The sequence below is a fragment of the Filicampus tigris genome, chromosome 18, assembly GCF_054856515.1.
Source record: "Filicampus tigris isolate MCC_2025a chromosome 18, RoL_Ftig_1.0, whole genome shotgun sequence".
NCBI classification, from domain to species: Eukaryota; Metazoa; Chordata; class Actinopteri; order Syngnathiformes; family Syngnathidae; genus Filicampus; species Filicampus tigris.
The window spans coordinates 13,010,061-13,032,680 of NC_141234.1; the positions used below are offsets into that span (position 1 = coordinate 13,010,061).

Here is a 22,620-nt window from a genome sequence, read left to right on the forward strand (position 1 = left end):
GAAGGAGATTACTGCATGTGCTTTGCAATTTCATCATTATCCATAGACTAAACACAACTCACATTTCCATTTATATGCCACATTTCTTTTATTATTACTGTTGACTTTTTGTCAATGTAGCCATATTAAATTAAGAAGTTAGGAAAGAGAAACATGCTGGGTTGCCCTACATTGTAAAGAGATAAAATCATTGAGATTAGATAAAGTCATTATACTTTTCCTCTTCGTTACCACCAGTACGCTTCTCTGGTAGCATCACAAAAAACACATAAATACACAGCAAAATAAAAGTAAAAGAAAAAGCAATGCATAATTGTGGAGTTAATATGGGTATAATCAAAACTGATTTGAAAATCCGTTGATATTTAAAAGATGTGAGTGTATCGAATCAAACTGAATTGAATTGTTCCGCTTTAAAATATACAGGATAGATATGTGTCAAATCGTGCTCCATGGGAGAGATGCACACCCCTTATTTATATATATATATATATATATATATATATATATATATATATATATATATATATATATATATATATATATATATATATATATATATATATAATATCACGTGCCACATTGTTGCCAAAGGTACAATCCTGGTGGATTAAAATTCTTCCTAGTCCTTGTTAAAACTGAAATAAATCACCCAATACAATAGAAGAATGTTTTTTTTTCTTCGAATTCGTCTTGTTTTTCTTCTACTTCTTTTTCTGTCTTTTAGCGGTTGGCAAAAAACCTTTGGTGCATTACTGCCACCTTCTGAAATGGAGTGTGAGGAGCGGTAAAATACCGTTTGATAACCTCCTAACCCCATTCTTCCCAAAAATGAAAATAGAAATGTAAAGTTTAACTCACAAGAACTTCTCTGTAAAACTTTCTTTGTATTCAAAGCAACATTATTACTTCTTGCTGTTCTTAGGCAGCCTTAGTAACTCATGATTCTCTCTTTGGCGCATACCGCTACCTGCTGTACATATACAGTCAATACAGTTTGGTACGCGTTTCCGTCTCTCTTCAGCAAAACGTGTGTCCGTCAATAATGGACTGTGAAGTGCATTCGGGCATGACCAAGTTAATGCTGATTACACAGACAGACAAAAATGCACTTCCATCTGTGCTTTATTTTCTATTTTTTTTATTTTTTTAAGTTTCCCGTGTATCGTCTAACATATATATATATATATATATATATATATATATATATATATATATATATATATATATATATATATATATATATATGTATATATATATATATATATATATATATATATATATATATATAGTATATGTCATGCGACATGCAGGGCTTTTGTGTGACTTTAAAGATTTATTTTCACCCAAATATTAGCTCAAACTTTAAACTTTTCATTTGTCATGGCCAGTGGCAGCTAAAATAAACATGAGGGAAGCTTAGGATGCGACAGGATGCAAGAGGTAGGAGTTAAAAGCGCTTTCATCAGCACATGTTTTCAAACAAGATGATGCACTAACATCTGTGAAAGCTGTCAGATGGTCAAAATAGTTGTTCATGAGCTTTTACATCATCTGTTCAGTGTTGCGGGTTACACACAGACGCACACACACGCTCGCATATCTGAGCCATAACATCTGGTAAGTCAACCCCCTGCTTTCTCATCCATGTGTGGACCAGAGATGAGAATTTAAGTGGTTTTCCCCTTATATTAAATCAGAGACTTCACCATTTTAATATATGCAAATATGCATGCAAAAGCCATGCAGTGTAGACAGCATCTGAAAAATGATCTTTCACCTAAATTGGTGGAATTACTGCTTGTACGGAGGCTGGAATTGGCTTGGTAGAATGCCTGTGCTTATCCATTGACACAATAAGTCTCAGCCCATCTGGCCAGGGAAGCTGAACTGGCATCTCCTATTGAAAATTATTCAGATCATCTGCTTCCTACCAGCCACCCACATTTATCCTTCAGTGTCACATTTCACATTGCCAATTCAGTTAACAGCATTGAGTTTCACACTTTCCATCATTTGCCGCTATAAATACTGCCAGGATGAAATGGAATGTTGTGTCAGCTCCATCTGTAAAGCCAACCTGCTTAAGTGTGTACATAGTAAATGGTATGGAATGTGTTTCTGAGTGGTAGTGAGTAGTATTATTATTAGATTTCATTTGAGATATCAGGGTGCAGAAGATGAGAAAAAAAACCTTCGAAATATAGATAAATCTTAAATTTGTGGGATAAATGGGAAGCAACTTTGGTAAATCAGTTGCAGATTTTGGTCTCATTGGAGCTCTTTCATGCTGTGAGAGTTGGGTGACCACTTGACATTGATGGCCGATGTAATAATTGCTTTTGATTGCAGCCAGGTTACCAGATTACATCCACACACATCAAATGGTTATCTCTGTAGGACTGAAACAATTCGGCACAAAAAGGTGCGGTTTATAGTCCAGAACATATTATATATATATATATATATATATATATATATATATATAATATATATATATAATATATATATATATATATATATATATATATATATATATATATATATATATATATATATATATATATATATATATATATATATATATATATATATATTAGGGGTGCAACAATACGTGTATCTGTATTGAATCGTTCGATACAGTGGTCACGGTTCGGTGCGCACTGAATCGAACAATACACAAGATTTTTACGAAGAGAAGCTACTCCGCCTATTTATATGCTGTGTTGGCGAGCGCAGACTTATTCACAGTACAGTACTGCTCCTCCCACATTAATTTGGCTCAAGCTGCTGAGAGGTCACATGGGGAGCTAGCTGGCGGTTGCGACATGGCTACAAGCATACCTGAAGAAGAAGAAGCTCGACCAAACTTCACATCTAGCGTTTGGAAGTTCTTTGGTTTTCGTGTTAATTATGCCTCAGATGGAAAGCGTGTCGTGGATAAAGCTACAACGGTGTGCCGCAAGTGTCACACAGTGCTAAGCTACGTCGGTGGAAATACAACAAACATGGCAACACTCTTATGCCGACATCACCCCGATGTAAAAATAAGTGGAACCAGACAAGAAAAAGTACTTGTGCAACAAACTTTACCAGTGTAGCTGAGACAGCCATTGGCTCATGATTGCAAGAGGGCAAAAGAAATCGACAGGGCGATGCTAATTTCATTGCCATGGACATGCGGCCCTTTTCTGTTGTGGAAAACGCCGGCTTTCTTAACCTGCTGCGGACACTTGAGCCCCATTATAAGGTTCCTTCGCGAACCTATTTTACTAAATTTTATTTTCTAAGGAGCTATTTCTTTGTAAATTGTACTGTAATCTGTTGCTTGGAATGCACCACTGAAGATGGGACATTTCTTGATCAGATTATTTATTTTGTATTAGTAAAGTATTCTTATTTTTTCATGGTGCTGTTTTTGTCGAATATTTTGCTAAGTGTGCACAGCAGAAAATGTGTCAGGAATAGCTGCACATGATATTTCATTTGTTTTATTTATTCATTTATTTTTTGTATATATATGTACATATATATATATATATAAATATATATATATATATGCAAAGATGGGCGCTTTACAGTTTTTTGCCGGTCCGTCCTCCGTCCACGACCTTGGCACCCTTCCGTCCTCATCCCTCCGTCCTTATTCATAAAAATAATCGTCCTCCAACTCCGTCCATCCTCATCCTTTTAAAACGTCTCCATCCTTACATTCTGTCACAGGTGTTGTAGCAACATTTCCTGCCGTCCAAGCAACATCTTTTTCAGGGATGTCCCTGCTCAATTCCGTAAGACAATGCCAAACCACATTCTGTATTTGTTAAAACAGTGTGGCTTCGTAGTAAAAGAGTGAGTATCTGGCAGCAGTCCAGATCTGTTTCCCATAAAAAAAATAAAAAAAATATGTGTGGCACATTGTGAAGTGCAAAATATGACAACGGAGACCCCGGACTGTTGAGCAACTGAAATTGTACATCAAGGAAGAAATGAGTCCACCCACAAAGTTTCAACAACTAGTGTCTTCAGTTCCCAAATGCTTAATGAATATTTATCAATGCAAAGGGATGTAATACAGAGGTAAACATGCCCCCATCCCAGCTTTTTTGGAACGTGTTCAGGCAATACATTCAAAATGAGTGGATTTGCAAAAACAATAAAGTTTATTCATTTAAACATGAAATATCTTTTCAACTATTTTTGGTGGACGCAATTGAAAAACAATATCCCAACTTCACTGAAATTTGGGTTTAATAACAATAAGTACTTTTTATTCATTGTATACTCTGTGCTCCTGTAAACAAAATACTTTGTGGGGCAAAATCTTTGCTGCTGTGTGTAATGCTGGATCGGGAGACTTTAATTGAAACACAAGCCACAAAGCAATACAAGCTGATAAATGTTTAAAATATATAGGTCCCCAAAGTGGATACAGGATTTCTGGGTTAAAGGTCACCCTTAGCTTGTCGAGAATCACCCATCAGTGCAAGGTCTTTGTAAATGTCACTAATTAATAATCATCATATAGATGTACCTTTCAATTTTTTATGGTATTCCATGTCTCTTTTAATAATTAATAAACATAATACTCATGGGTGAATGTAGGTGTTATTTCAACAGTTCAACAATCTCTTCCCCTTCAAAGAAACTATCCTACCACTGGGGTAGCAAACCATGCAATGGTGTGTAACAGTTGTGCCGCTGTGATGCCATGAAGCCTAACATGGAACAGAAGTTGATTTCTGTGTAGGCCACCAGTCTCCGAGGATTCTAATTTGGCAGCTGGAAGTAGAACACGATGAAACCAAACCATCTGGTAGACTGGCACAGTGTTACCTGGTCAAGGTTAGCACGTGCTGAGGTTTTCCATTCATCAACCTTTGTTGTGGTTGCGTGGTACTGGTTGACTGAACAAGGAGGAGGAGAACAAAGGAACTATTGTCCTCCAAACATTAGCTATGAGACATCCGTGCATGAATGAGAAATAAAAGCACCTGACTATTCAAGATATGGAGTTGTGATACTAAAGACAAATTTGCATTAAAAAGAAGTCAACCCCCAATTTTTCTTCACAATATTAGGTTCTATGTTAGTCAAAACACGGCATTCTGATTAATATTACGTTTGTGGAATATGAGTTAAGCAGTATAATTAACCCATTTTTGTCCATATCAGGGGGCGGCCATCTTGCCACTTTCTGTCGACTGAAAATGACATCTCAAGGTTCAGGTAACGACCAATCATGGCTCAGCTTCAAAAAACAGGTGAGCCGTGATTGGTTATTAATCATGGACCCACTGCCGTTTTTCTTTATCTGGATCCACACCAAAATGTAAGGAGCTCTTTCTTTGCCCACCACCTGTTACTTATTACTTGGAGGGCATTCATTACCATATAAAATCTGTGTTATCCAGTGTACATATGCTTCAAAGAGTAGATGGTGTTGTCCTTTGACCAACAGTTTCCCTAAATAGCTGCCTTCCTTCCCCTCAGGAAAATGTGTTGCCACTATGTTAGCTGTAATTATATTTAAAGAAAAACGTATTTTCACCAAGTTAAGCAGTATGGTTCATATCAGAATGGTTTACTACACTACACCTCAATTTACTTTTCACCAGAGGTGGACATTCATCAATGCTTTAGTCCGTCTATGAGTTCTCGTCTATATTTAGTCGGTCCTCGTAAGCCAAACGGCGTCGAGAACGCAGGTGCCGCACTCCTGACACGCAGCCAAATAAAGAGAAATGAAAACTAAAACAGTGTTGTATACCTTTCGGTCCCACAGACGCAATGACATGTGCCCCATATTGTTTTTATGCATGTGTGTGTATCTGTTGTTTTCATTTGATTTTTTTTTTTTTTCCTTTATTTGTCGCCGTCTGCTTGTGCGGCGCCTGCGTGTGATGGGAAAATTATGTTCTCAACGCAGATTGGCTGTCGCCGATGAGGGAAAGACGTTGGTCGGCTAGAAATACAGAGGGGATCTTAAAAGACGTCGGAATAAAGACGGATATCAACGCAAACACATTTTTTTCAAGAATATGTTCTATTCAGGCCCACTAGTTGAAACACGGCATTCTGATTAATATGTGTGTGGAATATGGGTTAAGCAGCAAAATCCACTCCTTTTTAGCCATCTCAGGGGGCGACTATTTTGTCACTCCTGTTGACTGAAAATGACATCGCAACTGCTCAGGTAACGACCAATCGCGGGCCACAAATGCAATATGCTTGCATAGAACATATTCTTGAAAAAAATATGTTTGGGTGGACACCTCTTTAAAGAGTGTGACAGTATAGCAACAGAAAAGTGTGGACACCCTCTACCCTTTTCATTGTGTCATCCTCCTATTCTGTTTTTACATTTTCATATTCTAGAAGCTACAGAATATATGTTGCACTGACCTAATACTTGCTCTTGTTACATGGGCAATGAAGGACATGTCAGGTGTGCTCACATTTAAGTGATACCATTAAAAGATGCACTTTGAGCCAAGAAAAGCCATTTGCATCTGAATGAGTCCAAGTCCTGTTGTGGCAGAGCAAGAATGATTCATCAGCCTGATGACCTTGCTGAGAGTCACCTCCCGTTGTTCTGAGCCCCTGAGAAACCCATCAACATTAAATTCATGATAATTAAAAGGGGAAGTCAACCCCAAAATGTTCTTTACAATAATATGTTCTATGCATCTCCACTAGTCTAAACACTGCTTAACTCATATTCCACAAACAAAACATTAACCAGAATGCTGTGTTTAGACTAGTGGAGATGCATAGAACATATTATTGTTAAGACATTTTTTAGGTTGACTTCCCCTTTAAACCTTAGCTCTTCATTTTAAGTCGTTGGTGCAGAGGAAACCATCAACACACCAACTTGAATTCAGGTTTTTACTACAGGTTACATCAATAGATAACTGTAAACAAGTTTAATCCCTTATTATCGACATGTTCGATTCACTTAACCACTTAGGTGTATTTTCCCTGCTGTGACGTGTTGCCATATTTTTTGTGTCGTCCATCTAGCGCTACGGCCAGTGAACAGTGATCTGTGTGTCGGGATTCGCCCCAACACCACCCAGCTGTGCCATATAAACTGTCCAGTCGAGTGTGAGGTATCGTCTTGGAGTGCCTGGGGACCCTGCACCTATGAAAACTGCCAGGATCAAACGGCAAAGAAAGGTACCGATAGTTGTACTGCAATTGTGGTGTCCATCTCAGCCATAATGGCAAGTGGGTGGTCATCTATGAACCTGGCAGTGGTCTTACGATAATACAATACAATACAATAAAACTTTATTGATACAGCATATTTCACAACATCTACAGCTGTAACGAAGCACTTTATAAACAACAACAAAATAGCAATAATATAACAAGTGAAAGCAATAAATGAACACACGATACTATATACAATAGACACCGGAAAACAGCACAAAGGTTTCACCTCATAGTCAGAGGTTGGGTGACTGGAATCTTAATGGGGCTACAAAGGAAAAAGTGGTTCTCAATTTGCTGCCTGTAGTCAGATTTGCCTTTCCAGATTTCCCTTTGCGGTTCAGCTCTAGCAGAACTGCCGCTTGGACTGACTTGACCTGACTGTTCATCCTTGGTTTTTGGTTTTCCCAAACACCCGTATGTGTTTATACACAGTTACAATTCCAGTGCAGAGCTGTATGTGGAATAGGACAACCTCTTGTCTTCAGCAGGGTTGTAATAGTTTGGGATTTTCATTACATAGGTGAACAATTTTTTACCAAATGTTTTAAATCAGAGATATAAATAACCATTTCCAGATTTTTTTTTTTCACCTGATTCGAATTTGCCCTCGTTTTCTTCTCTCGCACATCAGGATTTCTTAGTAATAATAATATAATAAAATTAATATAATATGTAGTATAATAATTGTTACGACCCCTCCTCGAGATGGGAAGGAGGAAGGGTCTAACATAGGTGTGAGAGTTGGAAATGGTAAAATGAAAAGTGCACTCACGAAAAAAACCTGGCCAGTGAAACACCACACTAAACTAAACTACAATAACAAAGAAATTGGGTGATCACCCCGAATAACAACTGCCCTAGTTCACACACGAATGAATAATGGTTGACTGAGTGGATGGTCGACTTTATGGCGAAAACGAATGGTTACTGTGGCTACGTAAAAGGATAAATGAAGGTTATTGCAAAGAAAGTGCACTAAACAAATGACAGTGGTTACCAACACAAAATACAAGGGACTGACTGCATCACCCATAGCCAGCCCTGAATACCAGCAACCCAAGTGCCTCTTAAACTGATTGGTGGTGTCGCACTTGAAGCAAATAAAGTAGATTGGTCACTCTCCCCCGCACTGATTGGCTGGTGTCAAAAGCCACCAATCAGGAAGAGGCAGGGGGAGAGCTCCCGCACGCACCTTTAACAGCCACGACTCAATGTGGGCTGTAACAACAATAATATATTCATGATGGCTCGTGTTAAATGTTTGATACTGAAATATAATTGTTTATTTTTTTTACGAATTTGCTTTTGCAAGAGAATTACGATGTTTTGCCATCTGGGTGAAAGGTGATCTCATTTGTGTGAATAGTTTTGCAAAATTAGCTAATGGTTACAAAAAATGTGCTTGAGCCATGAGAAAAACGATATAGACAAAGCCAAAAACAAAGGACATTTTCGCGATAATTAGAGTTAATTTTAAAACTAAAACCAGTATCAGTATCAAACAGTTAAAACTAAAATTAACTCTATGGTGAAAATGTCCTATTTTTTTTGGCTTTTTCAATTATCGTTTTTCTCATGGCTTACGCACATTTTTTGTAACCATTAGCTATTGTAAGATGTAGTTTCAGTTAATTTTCATTTTTTAAAAAGCATTTTCATTTTATTTAGTGAACCCAAATTTTTTTTACATTTTAGTTTCAGTTATTGCGTTAGTTCTCATTAACTCTAACAAACCATTCAGTCTGTGAGAAACAGTCCAAACCAAACGTAAATATAACCAAAACCAAGCCACTGCCAGTTCCATACCCAGAATAAAAAAATAAAATGTTATTAAAAAGAACATACAGGGGCGGATTGTGTTAGGAATGTCATCCAGCATAAAAACACGCCAAACAAATCAAGAGAATGACTCGCTGTGCGACCCCCTGATAGGACAAAGCCGAAAGTCACAACAACATCAACAAAAACAAAATGGATGGAGTAGAGTTTATAGGACCTGGTGATAAAAGCCTTAACTGATCAGTATGGCTTCCAGTCTTTTGACTCTGGAGTAGAGTCATTGTTCCAATAGGCTCATCAGGTGGTCACCTTCCTTCCTCATTGTTGATAAACCCATGACAACTCCTGAAGGCTCAATAGCCGCATCTGGCATTCCAGGTATGCCCCATTATGCTTTTTACCCCTCAGTGGTCACCTTGCAGCTCAGCTGGAGTCCTTCATCATAATCCACAGCAATTTAAAATGTATTAGCCACATGGTGACAATAGATAGGGCGCAGCATGGATTTTTGAAGCCATAACATTTCTTCAGTTCACAACGGCAGCTGAAAACAGACACGTTCCTCTTTTTTTCTTCAGCACCATGTTTCCTTCCTACTTCAAAGCCATTTGTTTCCAAGATGATGTAATTGACAAGGTGTGTCATCACATCCTAGCACAAGATTCTTTCCATGATGTTTCATGCATCTTCCATCAAAATTCAGCTCTGACAGCTGCCAAATCACAACCACACCATTCATAATACACCCAGCAGCTCATATGGGAGCGACGCCTCATCTTTTTTCATGCATTCCTCTCCTCTCTTTTCTTTGAGATAAATCCCCCATCAGTGGGTCCAGACACATGGCATTATATGTAAAGGTAAAGTACCTGATTAAATAAAGCGTTTTAAGGGGAGTAGAAAGACAAAAAATATATATCAAAAGGGAGATTCTGCCACCTCGACCTGAGCCCTGCAGGCAGTCTTAAGCGCCGCTGTGTTATCGGGTCTGAGCAGAAGTGTGGATTAGGGGGTGAGTGACCTTTGCTAGGATGGAGTTAACACCTCCCTCTTCCCAGGACCTGGATTATGGAATCTTATGCCCTTGAATATGGGAAATGACCAATGCATGGGCATTAAATACAAAAACAACCGGGAAAAACTAAGGGCTAACTTTAGTTTGTCCAGTTAATATTTTGTAAACAATGTGCTTCTGAGCGTTTTCATTTCTTGAGCGTTTTCATTTCTTGAATTCCTATGTTACTGTTGTTTCTAAACAGGGTTCAAAATGAGGAAGCGGAAGATCATCAATGATCCAACAGGTGGGACAGGAAATTGCCCACACTTGGTGGAAGCAATACCATGCGAAGATCCCAGATGCTACGACTGGCTTGTGGTTAAGCTGGAAGAGTGCATCCCTGACAATGAGAGGGAATGTGGACCAGGAACACGAAATCCTCAAGTTCAGTGTGTCAACAGTGATGGTTTGTTGAAACTTATCAGGGTTCTACTATATCATTGTTTTGCCATCTTTCATCACTTTAAATCCTTAAAGAACCTAAGCTTTTGTAACTTTTACAAATCACTTAAAATTTTTCACCCTGTTGACAACTTTAAGCGTTAGCCATTAGCAACTCACCAAACCCGTGATTCCTAAAGTGTAAGTCAACCCCCGAATTTTCTTTACAATAATATATGTTCTATGCATCTCCACTAGTCTAAACACGGCATCCTGATTAATATTGCATTTGTGAATTTGAGTTAAACTGAAAAATCCACCTGTTTTTATCTATCTCAGGGGGCGGCTATTTTGTCACTTGCTGTCAACTGAAAATAACATAGCAGTTGCTCAAGGCTCAGGTAACAACCAATCACAGCTCCCCAGTATTCTGAAGCGGAGCCATGATTGTCTCTTACCTGAACTGAGCCATGATTGGTTCTTTCCTGAGCCTTGAGCAACTATTATGTCATTTTCAGTTGACAGCAAGTGGCAAAATGGCCGCCCACTCAGATGGACAAAAACAGGTCGATTTTATTATTTAACTAATTCACTGCCAGACATTTTCAAACCCTCTTTTACCATAACGTTTGAAAAAATTGGAAAAAAATGTATACACGTTCCTGGGATTGAATGGCTGGACTGTGAAAAGACAAGTAAATTCGTCAATGGCAGTGAATGAGTCAAGTCATATTCTACAAATACAATATCAATCAGAATGCCGTGTTTAGACTAGTGTGGCTGCACAGGAAATACTATTGTAAAGAACATTTTTTGGGGTGAATTACCCTTAATTGTGTACACGGTACAGAACATATAGAGAATTGTTTGGCTGTTTGTTTCTTTTCAAAATACAACTTTAACAACATGGCTACAGTACAGTATGTGTTGTAAGTCTGCAACAAATATTTAAAAGATAGAGAGAAAGTGACAGATAATTGAAGCAAGTGGGACAGAGCACATGATATGAAAATTATGAATAGATTCCGGAGTCATAACACCACAGGCTATTGAGGGCTCTTGGGAGAGAGAGGGAGTGAAAAAGAGATAATATAATGAGGATCTCATTCACAAGTGCTAGTGTGATTACCATCTTCTACATCCCATAAAGACTTGTCCTCTACCATTAATTACCAACACTCTTTTTAGCCTTGATATGAATATACTGCATTGAATATCATTACGTATACCCACGGTGGGCAGTGGCATACATTGTATCGGACTATAAGTTGTCATTTTCTGTCCACGGACACAGGCATGTTTTTTTCAAAGAGAATGGGAGAATGGTTCAGGTTTATATAGAAACAGTTCACATGCGGTAACTGTGAGATCTCTTTTGATAGGAAATTGTTATATGCATTGTATAATTTATTTGGAGGTTTTAATTTACTTGTAACTGTGGCACAAACGTGTTCCACTAAGTATCTACATGCTGTGCTCAGGAATGCTTGCAAAATCACTTTTCAGTTGCTTTTAACATACAATCAGCAGGTTGGTGCTGCAGTGGCCTTTAAACTCGCCAGCTAGACTTAAATGCTGCACATGCTGTAAGAATGGACAGATATACTCCAAATAAAATAAATTACCGGGCTCACTTTGCAAGCGATAGCGCCTTATGGCGGCTTTATAAAGGGTCAAAAGGCAGCTGTTGGCAAAGTGGTCTGTTATTAAAATTTATCATGTAATAGTTTCTCTTTTCACATTTTCAGTAATAAGAGTCACTGGTGGTGTTGTGGTTCATTCTTTGGCGCAGGCACTGTGCGTTCACACTCAGTAATGGTGTGAATGAAAGTTCAAATAGTAGTTTGTATCTATATGTGCTCTGTGCAAGGTTTACTGCTCTCAGTGCTCTGGTATACTGCCCTAAGTCAGCTCGGATACACTCAAGATCCCCATGATCCCGAGCATGAGAAGTGGTTTGGAAAACAGCATCCCTTCATTTACTCAATAAGTTCAACAGTCATACTAAAACAGTCAGCACTTGCTCAGTTTATTACAAAATGGTAATCCTCATCGCCTGAAGTTGTCTGATGTTTGCGGTATTTAATATTTCACAATAGAGGTCATTGTCAGTCTTGTAAGTATTTGTCTTTCAAGAGATCCCATTGTTAATACATAATCGAAATACAAAAAGAAAAATAAGCCTCTCACGCGGTGCTCAAAGTCATCGAAAATCGAATATGCGATGCTAGAGCTCTTTAACCAGGGAGCAGTGAAAGAGACAATTACACCCATCTGACAACTCAACGTTCCAACTCATCTGATCTCTGTTGGACACCAAAAAGAAATTACAAGACTGGAGAAATTTCATCCAAGCTTACTGCATGCATTATGTTATGTTATGAATTGATTTGAGTCACATACAATATCTTGGGTGAATGAATAGTAAATCCACAAAATCCGAATTTATAAACAGATTCAGCAAGGAAATAAAGTGCATCCGTCGACAATATTCCCATTAAAGTATTGGCTTACTGTATGGGAAAAAAATGACTTAAGATGATCTCAAAATTGAAGATAATTTGTTGGTCAACTGAAGCAATTCCTCAATACAGAAAAAAAACATCATGAATTACATAGATTTAATACAGCCATTGGAATGACAAGTATTATCTATCACAGGGAAACCTTCAATTACCGATTTGCGCTACTTTATCGTCAAGCATCATCACCAAGAACACCCTTCAGAGTTTCCCCTCACAGCCGCCCTATTGATCTCCTGTTGCCTCCTACTGATTAAAATGGATCACTAGTTCCCCTGAGGAGTCTCTGTGTGTCATTCACAACACAACCTGACATTCTCGCTAGTCTTTGCAATGAGATTTTCATAGATACGGTGCTTCAGCAAGGGGGTGAAATGGAATGGACGCCTGCACATCTCAGTCAATAATGGTTACATTCTCGACTCAACACCACCACTCTTCGGGCTCTATTTTCTATGTCTGGCACCAAACGATGTGTAAAACTGCACTGGGGCATGAAAATGACATCATAGTTGCTTAGGGATCAGGTAACAACCAATCACAGCTCACCTGTTTTCTGAAACTGAGCCATGATTGGTCGTGATCTAAACCCCGAGAAACTGTGATGTCATTTTCAGTCGACAGAAGTGACAAAATGGCCGCCCCCTGAGATTGCAAAAAAGGGTGGATTTCTCATATTGCACAAACACAATATTAATCAGAATGCCTTGTCTCAACTAATGAGCCTGCAGAGAACATATTCTGGAACAAAATATGTTTAGGTTGCCTTCCCCTTTAAAGTTAATATAAGTCTCAGTAAAAAAGCCTATTGCTTTCTTTACAAACACCACTACGATACTGTACTTAACATGAGCCTTTTTGTCACAAGGTGAACATATGGAGAGGCAACTCTGCCGTGATGCCATCCTGCCTATGCCAGTGATCTGTGAAGTGCCTTGCCCGAAGGACTGTGCCCTCAGTACATGGACCCAGTGGTCCCTCTGCTCCCACACCTGCTCAGGAAAAAATACAGAAGGCAAGCAGACCAGAGCTCGCTCCATTTTGGCCTATAATGCAGGAGAGGGTAAGTGACACACCGGGAGTTTCATAGCTTTTATGCAAAAATGTTGATTATACCACATAATGCTTGTTCGAAAGGGAAAGCAACACAGAATTTAACGCAGCAAATTATTTTACAGTTTACAATGCCACTTCAAACGAGTTGCTTCCTAGTTAAAAGGGAATGTGCTCCACAATTACTAAGGTGGTGGGATGGGTTTCTGTAATGAAAGGGCAGACTAAAAAAATAACCCAACAGACCTATTGCAAGATTAGTTCTTCCTTACTGTCATTGATGCAGCCAGTGTTTTAGTAAATTAACATATATTATTGTAAGATGATTTTGATCAGTATGAATGAATGAATGTCGTGAGAGAAATAAACTGTTACCTTGAGCAAACTTTATTCTTAAATATCACTATTAAAAATGCACTCCCAATTAAGTGGCAAAACCGTCAATTTTATGTGGATTATGGATTTTCTTTTGGATGTAACTTGTAATCTAACTTATTTACATTTAAAATAAAGTAATTAGTAAAGTAATTAAGTTACTATTTTAAACCAGTAATCAGTAAAGTAACTTTTAAGGTAACTGTGGCAACACTGCTTGAGGCAATATCATTCCACTGATTTGCTGGCCTAGCCAAATCTTCGCTCTTCATTAGAATAGATAAGTAATATCTACTCACTAGCTGAAGTACATATTCTTTAATGTTACAGGAGTCGGACCACAATGAGAGTAGTGTGTATCTAAATCAGTGGTTCTCAAATGTTGTCACCCTCGGACCCGCGTCTTCCTACGGTCGCAAACTTGTGAGCCATTTTCTACAAGTTAACAACAATTAACCTTTTTTTTCATTGTTGTTGTTTGAAAATAGCCTCTGAAAATACATTTAGAGTATGTTACATTTTTAAATGCAATTTCAAATCAGTTTGACTTTCTGGTATAAGCATGTTCCTAGCTATGACGTCCGCTAGCCAAAGGCTGAGCGGCACTGCATTTTTTTCCACAGTGTAACTTGTGACTAGAGCACAAGTGTGTAAGATTTCCTGACACTTAACCAATATTGTATGTTCTATTTGTGAACGCGGTACGCCTCAGTACTCTTCTAAAAAAAATATTTTAATATGTATGCATGTACGTTATTAGTAGTTGTCCGCAACCCACCTAAAATGGGTCAACAACCCACTTTTGGGTCCCGACCCATCAGTTGGGGACCATTGATGTAAATCATGCTGAAATTCTAGAGATAGGAGTGTCTTGTTTTACATCCCAACGTACGAATGCGAATAACACGGTAGAACATTTTTTCACCTTTGTGGTTTGAAGGAGGGGAAAAAAACACAGATGGTTCGCGCCTGGCTTGGCAGTGCTTCCAAATTGAATTTATTTTTTGGCCCTACTATGACGGTAACAGCTATTCTCGCACTTCTGGAACAAGTTGTGCAACATGCTGTTTCTGGCATGTTCACACCATCATAGCTGATGCTGGACTAAGGAAGCATTTCATCCATGAGAATTGACAGACTGATACACATTTGGCTTCATCAATTCCTGATTTATTTTGGCACATGCATGGTTGCAAATGGTTGAAGCATTTATGGTAAAATATAGAAACTTCTTGGGAATACTGCACAAAGGATTTTTCATCTGAACCATTTTTTTTTAATTAATTTATTTATTTTTATCTTTTGGTTTATTGCTAACCTGAAATGAAAGTACACACCATCAGTCTGTTCTGGTCTGATCCCAGCAGCATCCTCCATATCTGCTTATATGGTGCTCCTATTGACTTATTTATTAATGTGTATTGGGTCATTCTTCTTCTTGTTCTTATTTTTGTGAAACCACTATTATCTAAATAAATGCCCATTCTGATAGAGAATACCTAAAATAAATCCAATTAATAATTAACTTGCACAATTTATTGTCTTTACAAAGAGGTCAGAGAAGACAACGTGAAACTTATCGACTTACCATACATCCATCCAGGCTTATCCTAGAAAAAAAATAAGACATAAGATGATCTCAAAATTGAAGATATCATATTCCATCCATCCATCCATCCATCCATCCATCCATCCATCCATTCATCTTGTTGGAAATGTACAATAGATTGATCTGGACATTATCTCACGTGGTGCCTATGAGAGGGAATTTAATATTTATCTTTTAAATTAGCATGTATTACAACAGTGGTGTGAGTAGGCCATGTATTAATGAGCTCCCCAGCTGATATATTTCGACTCTGGTGAAATGTAATTATCTGTCATGAAAGTTTTTGTGTGAAGGACGTTACATAGAGGTCAGCAATCATTTTGGTCAGGCTTTCTCCTGCCCATCAGTGACTGACTGAAAGATGTCATTCAATTACCATCAGGGGCAGTAATGGCTGACCATCTCCTCAGGGTTTCTCTGTTTTGAAGGTAACCGTGATCACTAATTACATGGTTTTGTAGTGGAGAAGGTCACATCAAGTGCACTCCCCACCTGAGACCATATTAGGCTTCCAGCTTTGTGTTGACATTCTGCCCTGGGGGGGCATCTTCTTTCATCAGTTTTTCCCCTGGGCCAATATAAAAAGACCATCGTCAATCTCTTGTGCCTAACAGGTAAAACTCAATTAACAGTCCATCTATAGCTCTCTTTAAACTCATACATCATAATCAAGTTTATGCTTCCATAATGGCTGATATGAAGGTCCATGATTTGACCAAGTTGTACTATACTATAAAGTAACATCATTTGTACAAACCATGCTGTTGGTCAAAACAATAAATAAAATACTGTGTGATTTAGTTTCAAGTCAGGTGGAATTCGGTGTACGGGAGAAGACGGAAAAATAAACAAGAGCAATTAAAACAGTGTAAAACCAAGTAAACTTCCTCTTTATACCTAAACAACAGTTTAGGCATCAAATGAACAATTGTAATGAGATTACAAGTACACACATTAAACTGATGCTTACGCCAATACATGTCCTTCAATAGGTGGAATCCCGTGTCCCAATATCAGTGCCCTGCAGGAGGTGAGGAGCTGCAATGACCACCCCTGCACTGTGTACCACTGGCAGACGGGCCCATGGGGACAGTGCATAGAGGACTCCTCCATCCCAGTGACCAACACATCTATGGGCCACGCCAATGGAGATGATTCCTCATGCTCAGTGGGAATGCAGACCCGTAAAGTCATCTGTGTCCGGGTTAATGTGGGCCAAGTTCCTCCCAAAAAGTAAGATAACCTCAAATAATACAGGATATTTGTTAGTATATGGATGTTTTTTTGTGTTCTGTACAATGGTTATTCACGTGAAGTCATAGGGTTTTGAAGGGATTTATTTTGTGATAATCTTCTTTTTATAACTTTATGCAAATGTTCTAATGTAGGTGCAGCACACATGAATTATAGAGTCATTTTTGTCATTGAAACACCTGAGGTGGGCATTCCGTCAGACTGACCGGGGAAATGTACCGGTCCATCAATCCGTCACTGATGGACACCCGTTTTGCTGATGATTGATGAATGACCTTTTAAAAATGACGGAATAAGGATTGACAGAAGTGGATTTTTGTCCGTCAAAGTAATCGTTACTGACGGACGCTTGTTTTCCTGACTTTTTTTGTGGGGGGGGGACTTCTGATGGACTGCCTGACGGACTGACCATCTGATGCTTACAATTCAGTTTGTCACGAAAAATGATGGACTGACGAATGTCGGACGGGTACCCAACCACTGACGGATGATGAATCAGTGGATCAGCAAAATTTTGTAAAATGCCCAAAAAACTCAGTGAAACACACCTATACTTCGTGCCAAACCTTATTTGTATGAAACACTATGGGCTCTATTTTTGGAGAATGGCGCCGTTTGCTCATCTTGAAAACTTGCGTAACTTCATGTTTGTGCAAGCGCAAGTCTAATCTAGCATGTTCGGGCCCATGTTTGTGCCTCTCTGGGCGTTCTGGCACATGGCGTTGCCTCGCCCTTGGCTCATCCGACTATTTGAGAACAGAACGTAGTCTGCACTCAGCATAAAAATGGGCACATCGTCATTTTTGTGCCGGGGCAAGGATCTACTTCAGCGTGTTTCTGAATTTGGTAAATGCGCTACAACATACTGGGCATTCCTGCCTCGCCTCCCAGCGCATCTGTAAATTTGGTTACAAAACGTAGACTAGATTTAACTGGCTAAAAGGGGTCTATTTTGTAGCGCAGGTCTAACACGATTTTGGTGAGTTTGATCATTTACATGGACACATTTATTCGGATTAAAAGCCTGATCGGAATAAAAATGCTTCATGTACACACACCATTTGGAATATCCTGACCCGATCAAGCCCATTTCGATCAAGATTTTATTCTGAATAAGGGTGGTAGTTTATGTCGATTGATAAGATGATCAGTGCTCATGAAAACACATATTCCAAAATTTCGGTACAAACGTCAGTATATGCATTTCTGTTATTCCCGCAAGCGGTAGTAGCAGAGCGAGCAAAAAACATGGCGGGTGCAATACTGGACTGGATACATTGCAGCTCCATTAGGAAGTGTTAACTCGATATAACAGCACAATGAGAAAAATATGCAAAGTAACACAAACGCTTAAAGTAGAAATAGACGGAGCGATGTTTTGTTGAAACGGAAGTCAGCATGTTCTTCAACTACTTCTGCTTTATTTGGTCAATCTGGTCAAAATAATTTTTTCTGATTGAAATTCTGATGCATGAACACGCAAGTCCTAATTGGGCCAATATTTTTAGTGTCCATGAAAACAGTGCATCCGATCATAATTTGAATCCCAACTCTGATCCGATTAAAGACATTTTTTCCATGTATACGTAGCCACTGTAGAAATAATTTCATTCACACATAAACACACAATCGGAGGTGCAAGGCGGTGTGTACACTTGCCTACATCACATGCGCACATCCCAGCGAGTTTCCACAATGTCAAACATGGCCTACTCTGACGTATTGTGCACGGATGGCTCTGATTTTGATGTAAATGAGGGATGCCACTATAATTGGCCGGGAAAAGACTACTTCCATCCCACAACGGCGCACACAGGTGGCGCACCGCCCACAAAGTTGTGCCCAATTGTACCGGCGCAAATTCCAGCAAAATACCAAAAGAAAGAAAATGCCACCCATACGCACCGTTAGACTGCGCTTTGTGCTAGACTTGCTCTCAGCGCGAATAGGGCCCTATGTGTCATTCCTCCTTTCTGGTTAGTCACAGTCACATTATTATGGCAGAGATGATTAGCTCTTTGCCAACTGTGTTTAAACATCCGGGTCTGTTTCTTCCCTGAACGTCTCTGCTGGGACCGTGGATGATGTATTTATTTATTCATCAGAAGGTATCATTTTGGCAGCAGAGCAGCTCCGCTCGAGCAAACCTACCAGCCCCCATGTGGTGAATGGAAATGACTCCATCTTGTTATTCTGGTATAATTTTCCAGATTACAGCTACATGATGCACTGTGAACTGGTGCCACAGGATATTTTTTCACATCATTGGGGACAAGGGTGCCAGGGTTAACCAGCTGTGACCGCGAATAGAAGACTGTCACCAAAGAACATGGAATTTTATATATTATAATAATAAGCATGACATTGGTTCAAATCTGATATATGTGTGCCACGTCTCTTCAATAGAGAGAGACTCTGAGGCCCCTTAACTGAGACAGGGGCCCAGTGATGTTTTTTTCATAGGTTCCCCATTCCTTTGCGGCACCTATGGTGATCAATGTGATATTCAGTGTTTATTTTCTGAGTCTTTTCATTGAAGTTTACAAATAAATCGGCACTGGGCATTAATATACTGGTAAAATAAATCCCACCCAGATTATCAACTAATGATGTGCGATGAACAGAGAGAAGAGTAATATAAAAACTAAAAGTTGAAATTCTGTCATAGATTTTATGTGAATACTCAGGAATGGTGCCCCCAAGCAGAAATAACCAAAGGCAGCAGAATAATACAATTGTTTTGGTTAATTACGTCATGTATCTACAGTATATGCAGAACAACATATCGTCACATGAAAAACACTGATGTCCAATTTTGGGAAAAAACCCCCAAAACAAATCACATTAATGCGATGTCTGTAACGCGCAAACATCATTCACGACAAAATACGAAAATTAAAAATGGACATAAGTGTTTTTCACAGGACAGCATCAATATGATACATACAGAGAATATGTAAATATGCCTCTAGAGGCTTTGAGCAGGATAGATCATCATAATCATCTAAGTGAACGCTCACAGCAATTTGACTGGGCGCTATGAATGCCATTATATTCTGCCATGGTATCAGTGCAGCATCGTTGCTTTTCTGACGATAATTTAACATTTAGAAAAAAAAAAAATTGAATATTTCCAAGCCAATGTCTTTTTAGATTGATAACAATGATCAGTCAGACTTTTTTGCTTATTTTCGTTATAACCAACTATGGTTGTGATCCATCAAATAGATGTCAGACTGTCAAGGGTAACATTTGATGAGTGAGAATGTCAATGTTGTTGATCTTGTTGTTCTTTCAGGTGTCCAGAAAGCTTGCGTCCAGACACTGTCAGGCCTTGCTTACTGCCTTGCAAAAGAGACTGTTTGGTCACCCCATACAGTGACTGGAGCAGCTACCCGTCAACATGTCAAAAAGGTCAGGTTCTCGTTTGAGATTATGCAATATGTCGATCATATGTAAAACATAAGAAAGCGTTCACTATAGTGGAGAAGTTCTACCTGTGGCTATGGACGTGCACCGTGAGACGACGGGAGTCAACACAAACCATAATTTATGCATGGGTGCCGGGCTGCAAGAAAAGCTAAGAACCACTAGTCTAATACTTATGTATAGTACTACATATAATCAGATATAATATACTTATAAGTATGGCACCTGAGAAAAAGTGATAATTTTAACCTTGACAAGCACAAGTCCAGTAAACAAGTTGAAACAAAACCCCACAAAAAAAGAAAATGTGTTGCCTGTGGTGCCTCTCTTACATTCTGACTTATTCAATATTTTAAAAAGGGGTTAGTAGACTTTTTATATCCACTGTAGGTATTGGACCTCAAGAAAACCTTCTGAATATTTTTTGCTGTTTGCAATGTTGTCATTTGGTTGGCCACAGGTGGCAAGACAAAAAAGAAGCAATTCAGAAAACGCATCATCATCCAGTTACCAGCCAATGGAGGGCAAGAGTGTCCAGAAGTGATGACCCAAGAAAGAGAGAGTGATGCTCCCTCTGTCTGTCCGGGATACAGGTAAATGCCCCTTTTCATTGTTCTAGCCAGCAAATGAGACTACAGCAATTGTGGAAATGTTCGCACACCAAAAGATAGATATGTAGTATTAATGATGCAATGTTGCATTATACCTCAGACGCTGTATTAGTCATCTTCATTCATTATGCGCTTTATCCATTAGTTGCACATGATGCCGCTCATCTATTATATATTATTGTGAACATCCCTTGCAGTGATCCTTTTACAGACAGTTCTTGCATAGGCTTAAATATTTTATCACTCGCTGATACAGGGTTTTAAATACAAATGATTGTATACTGTCCGCCTCTTTCTTTAGATGGAAAACACATAAATGGCGAAGATGTCAAATGGTTCCGTGGTCAGTTCGTCAGGACAGTCCTGGAGCTCAGGAAACCTGTGGATCGGGCCTACAGGTTCGAGGTGAGGATACGCGAGTAGACACACTTGCGTGCCTATGCAACAGGGTTATAAGAGTTTGGGATTTTTCATTACAGAGTATTTGTCAAGTGCAAGATAAGGAAACTATAATTGTCAAATGAGTGTTTGACCGCTGCAACTGCAGTTAAAATACGTTACTGCCGCAGAGCGACACCAATGCTCAATCAACACAGCTGGAGCTTTATGCTGTGTTGTTGAGCGTTATCAATCGCTCTGGCTGGAGGCGGGCACAAAATTAGCTGAACACAGGAAAAACCCTGCATTAGTTTCTGTTTAATAAATATACATTAACCAACTGCTCCTTTGTGATGACTTGCTGAGTGTAGCATGAATGCCTGGCAGACAGTTAACATGAAGAATTGTACTCTCATATTCCTTTCATAGTCTCTGACATATCGAGTCCATTATCTAATTCAATGATAAGCTTACTGCTCCAACACTTTGATGCCTCTTGTCATGATTTACCATCACCTGTCATAGTACACTCAGACTGGAAGAAGAAAATTCAATACATGTCTCTTTCTGTTCACCGTTTTACTCCATACCGATGAAACGTTATTTTTTTAGCCTTCACGGCTACTATATCCCTGGCATATGTGTTTTAGTAGACCTAACTACAAAAAAATTCACTGCAGTATATAAAAAAACGTTTAGAATTTGTGTAAACCACATAAGTATGAAGAATAAGTATGGGTCATTGCTCGTGCAGTTCTTTACATTTATTTTAAGTATTTGTTTAATTTTTCCTCAATCATCGTTTTTTTTTCTTTCACGTTTAAGTGGGCTCTAGTTCTCGTTTTGACCCTGTATACAATACACAATACGTGCCATTAAGACCAGATGGCTAGTTTTACTACTGTGCACTACTGTTAAGCAAAACAAAAGTTAAAACAAATAACAATGACAAAG

The 22,620-nt window shown here is 38.8% G+C and overlaps 1 protein-coding gene across 1 annotated transcript in view; it reads left to right on the forward strand.

Moving 5' to 3' along the window:
- Nucleotides 1-22,620, forward strand: part of thsd7aa (thrombospondin, type I, domain containing 7Aa) — an 87,207-nt gene that overhangs the window by 41,254 nt on the left and 23,333 nt on the right. Inside the window, exons 5-11 of the mRNA XM_086014346.1 lie at nt 7,024-7,179; nt 10,257-10,460; nt 13,826-14,020; nt 16,987-17,227; nt 20,547-20,662; nt 21,138-21,270; nt 21,590-21,693. Of these exons, the coding sequence (XP_085870472.1) occupies nt 7,024-7,179; nt 10,257-10,460; nt 13,826-14,020; nt 16,987-17,227; nt 20,547-20,662; nt 21,138-21,270; nt 21,590-21,693 (1,149 nt within the window). The remainder of the gene's footprint in view (nt 1-7,023; nt 7,180-10,256; nt 10,461-13,825; nt 14,021-16,986; nt 17,228-20,546; nt 20,663-21,137; nt 21,271-21,589; nt 21,694-22,620) is intronic.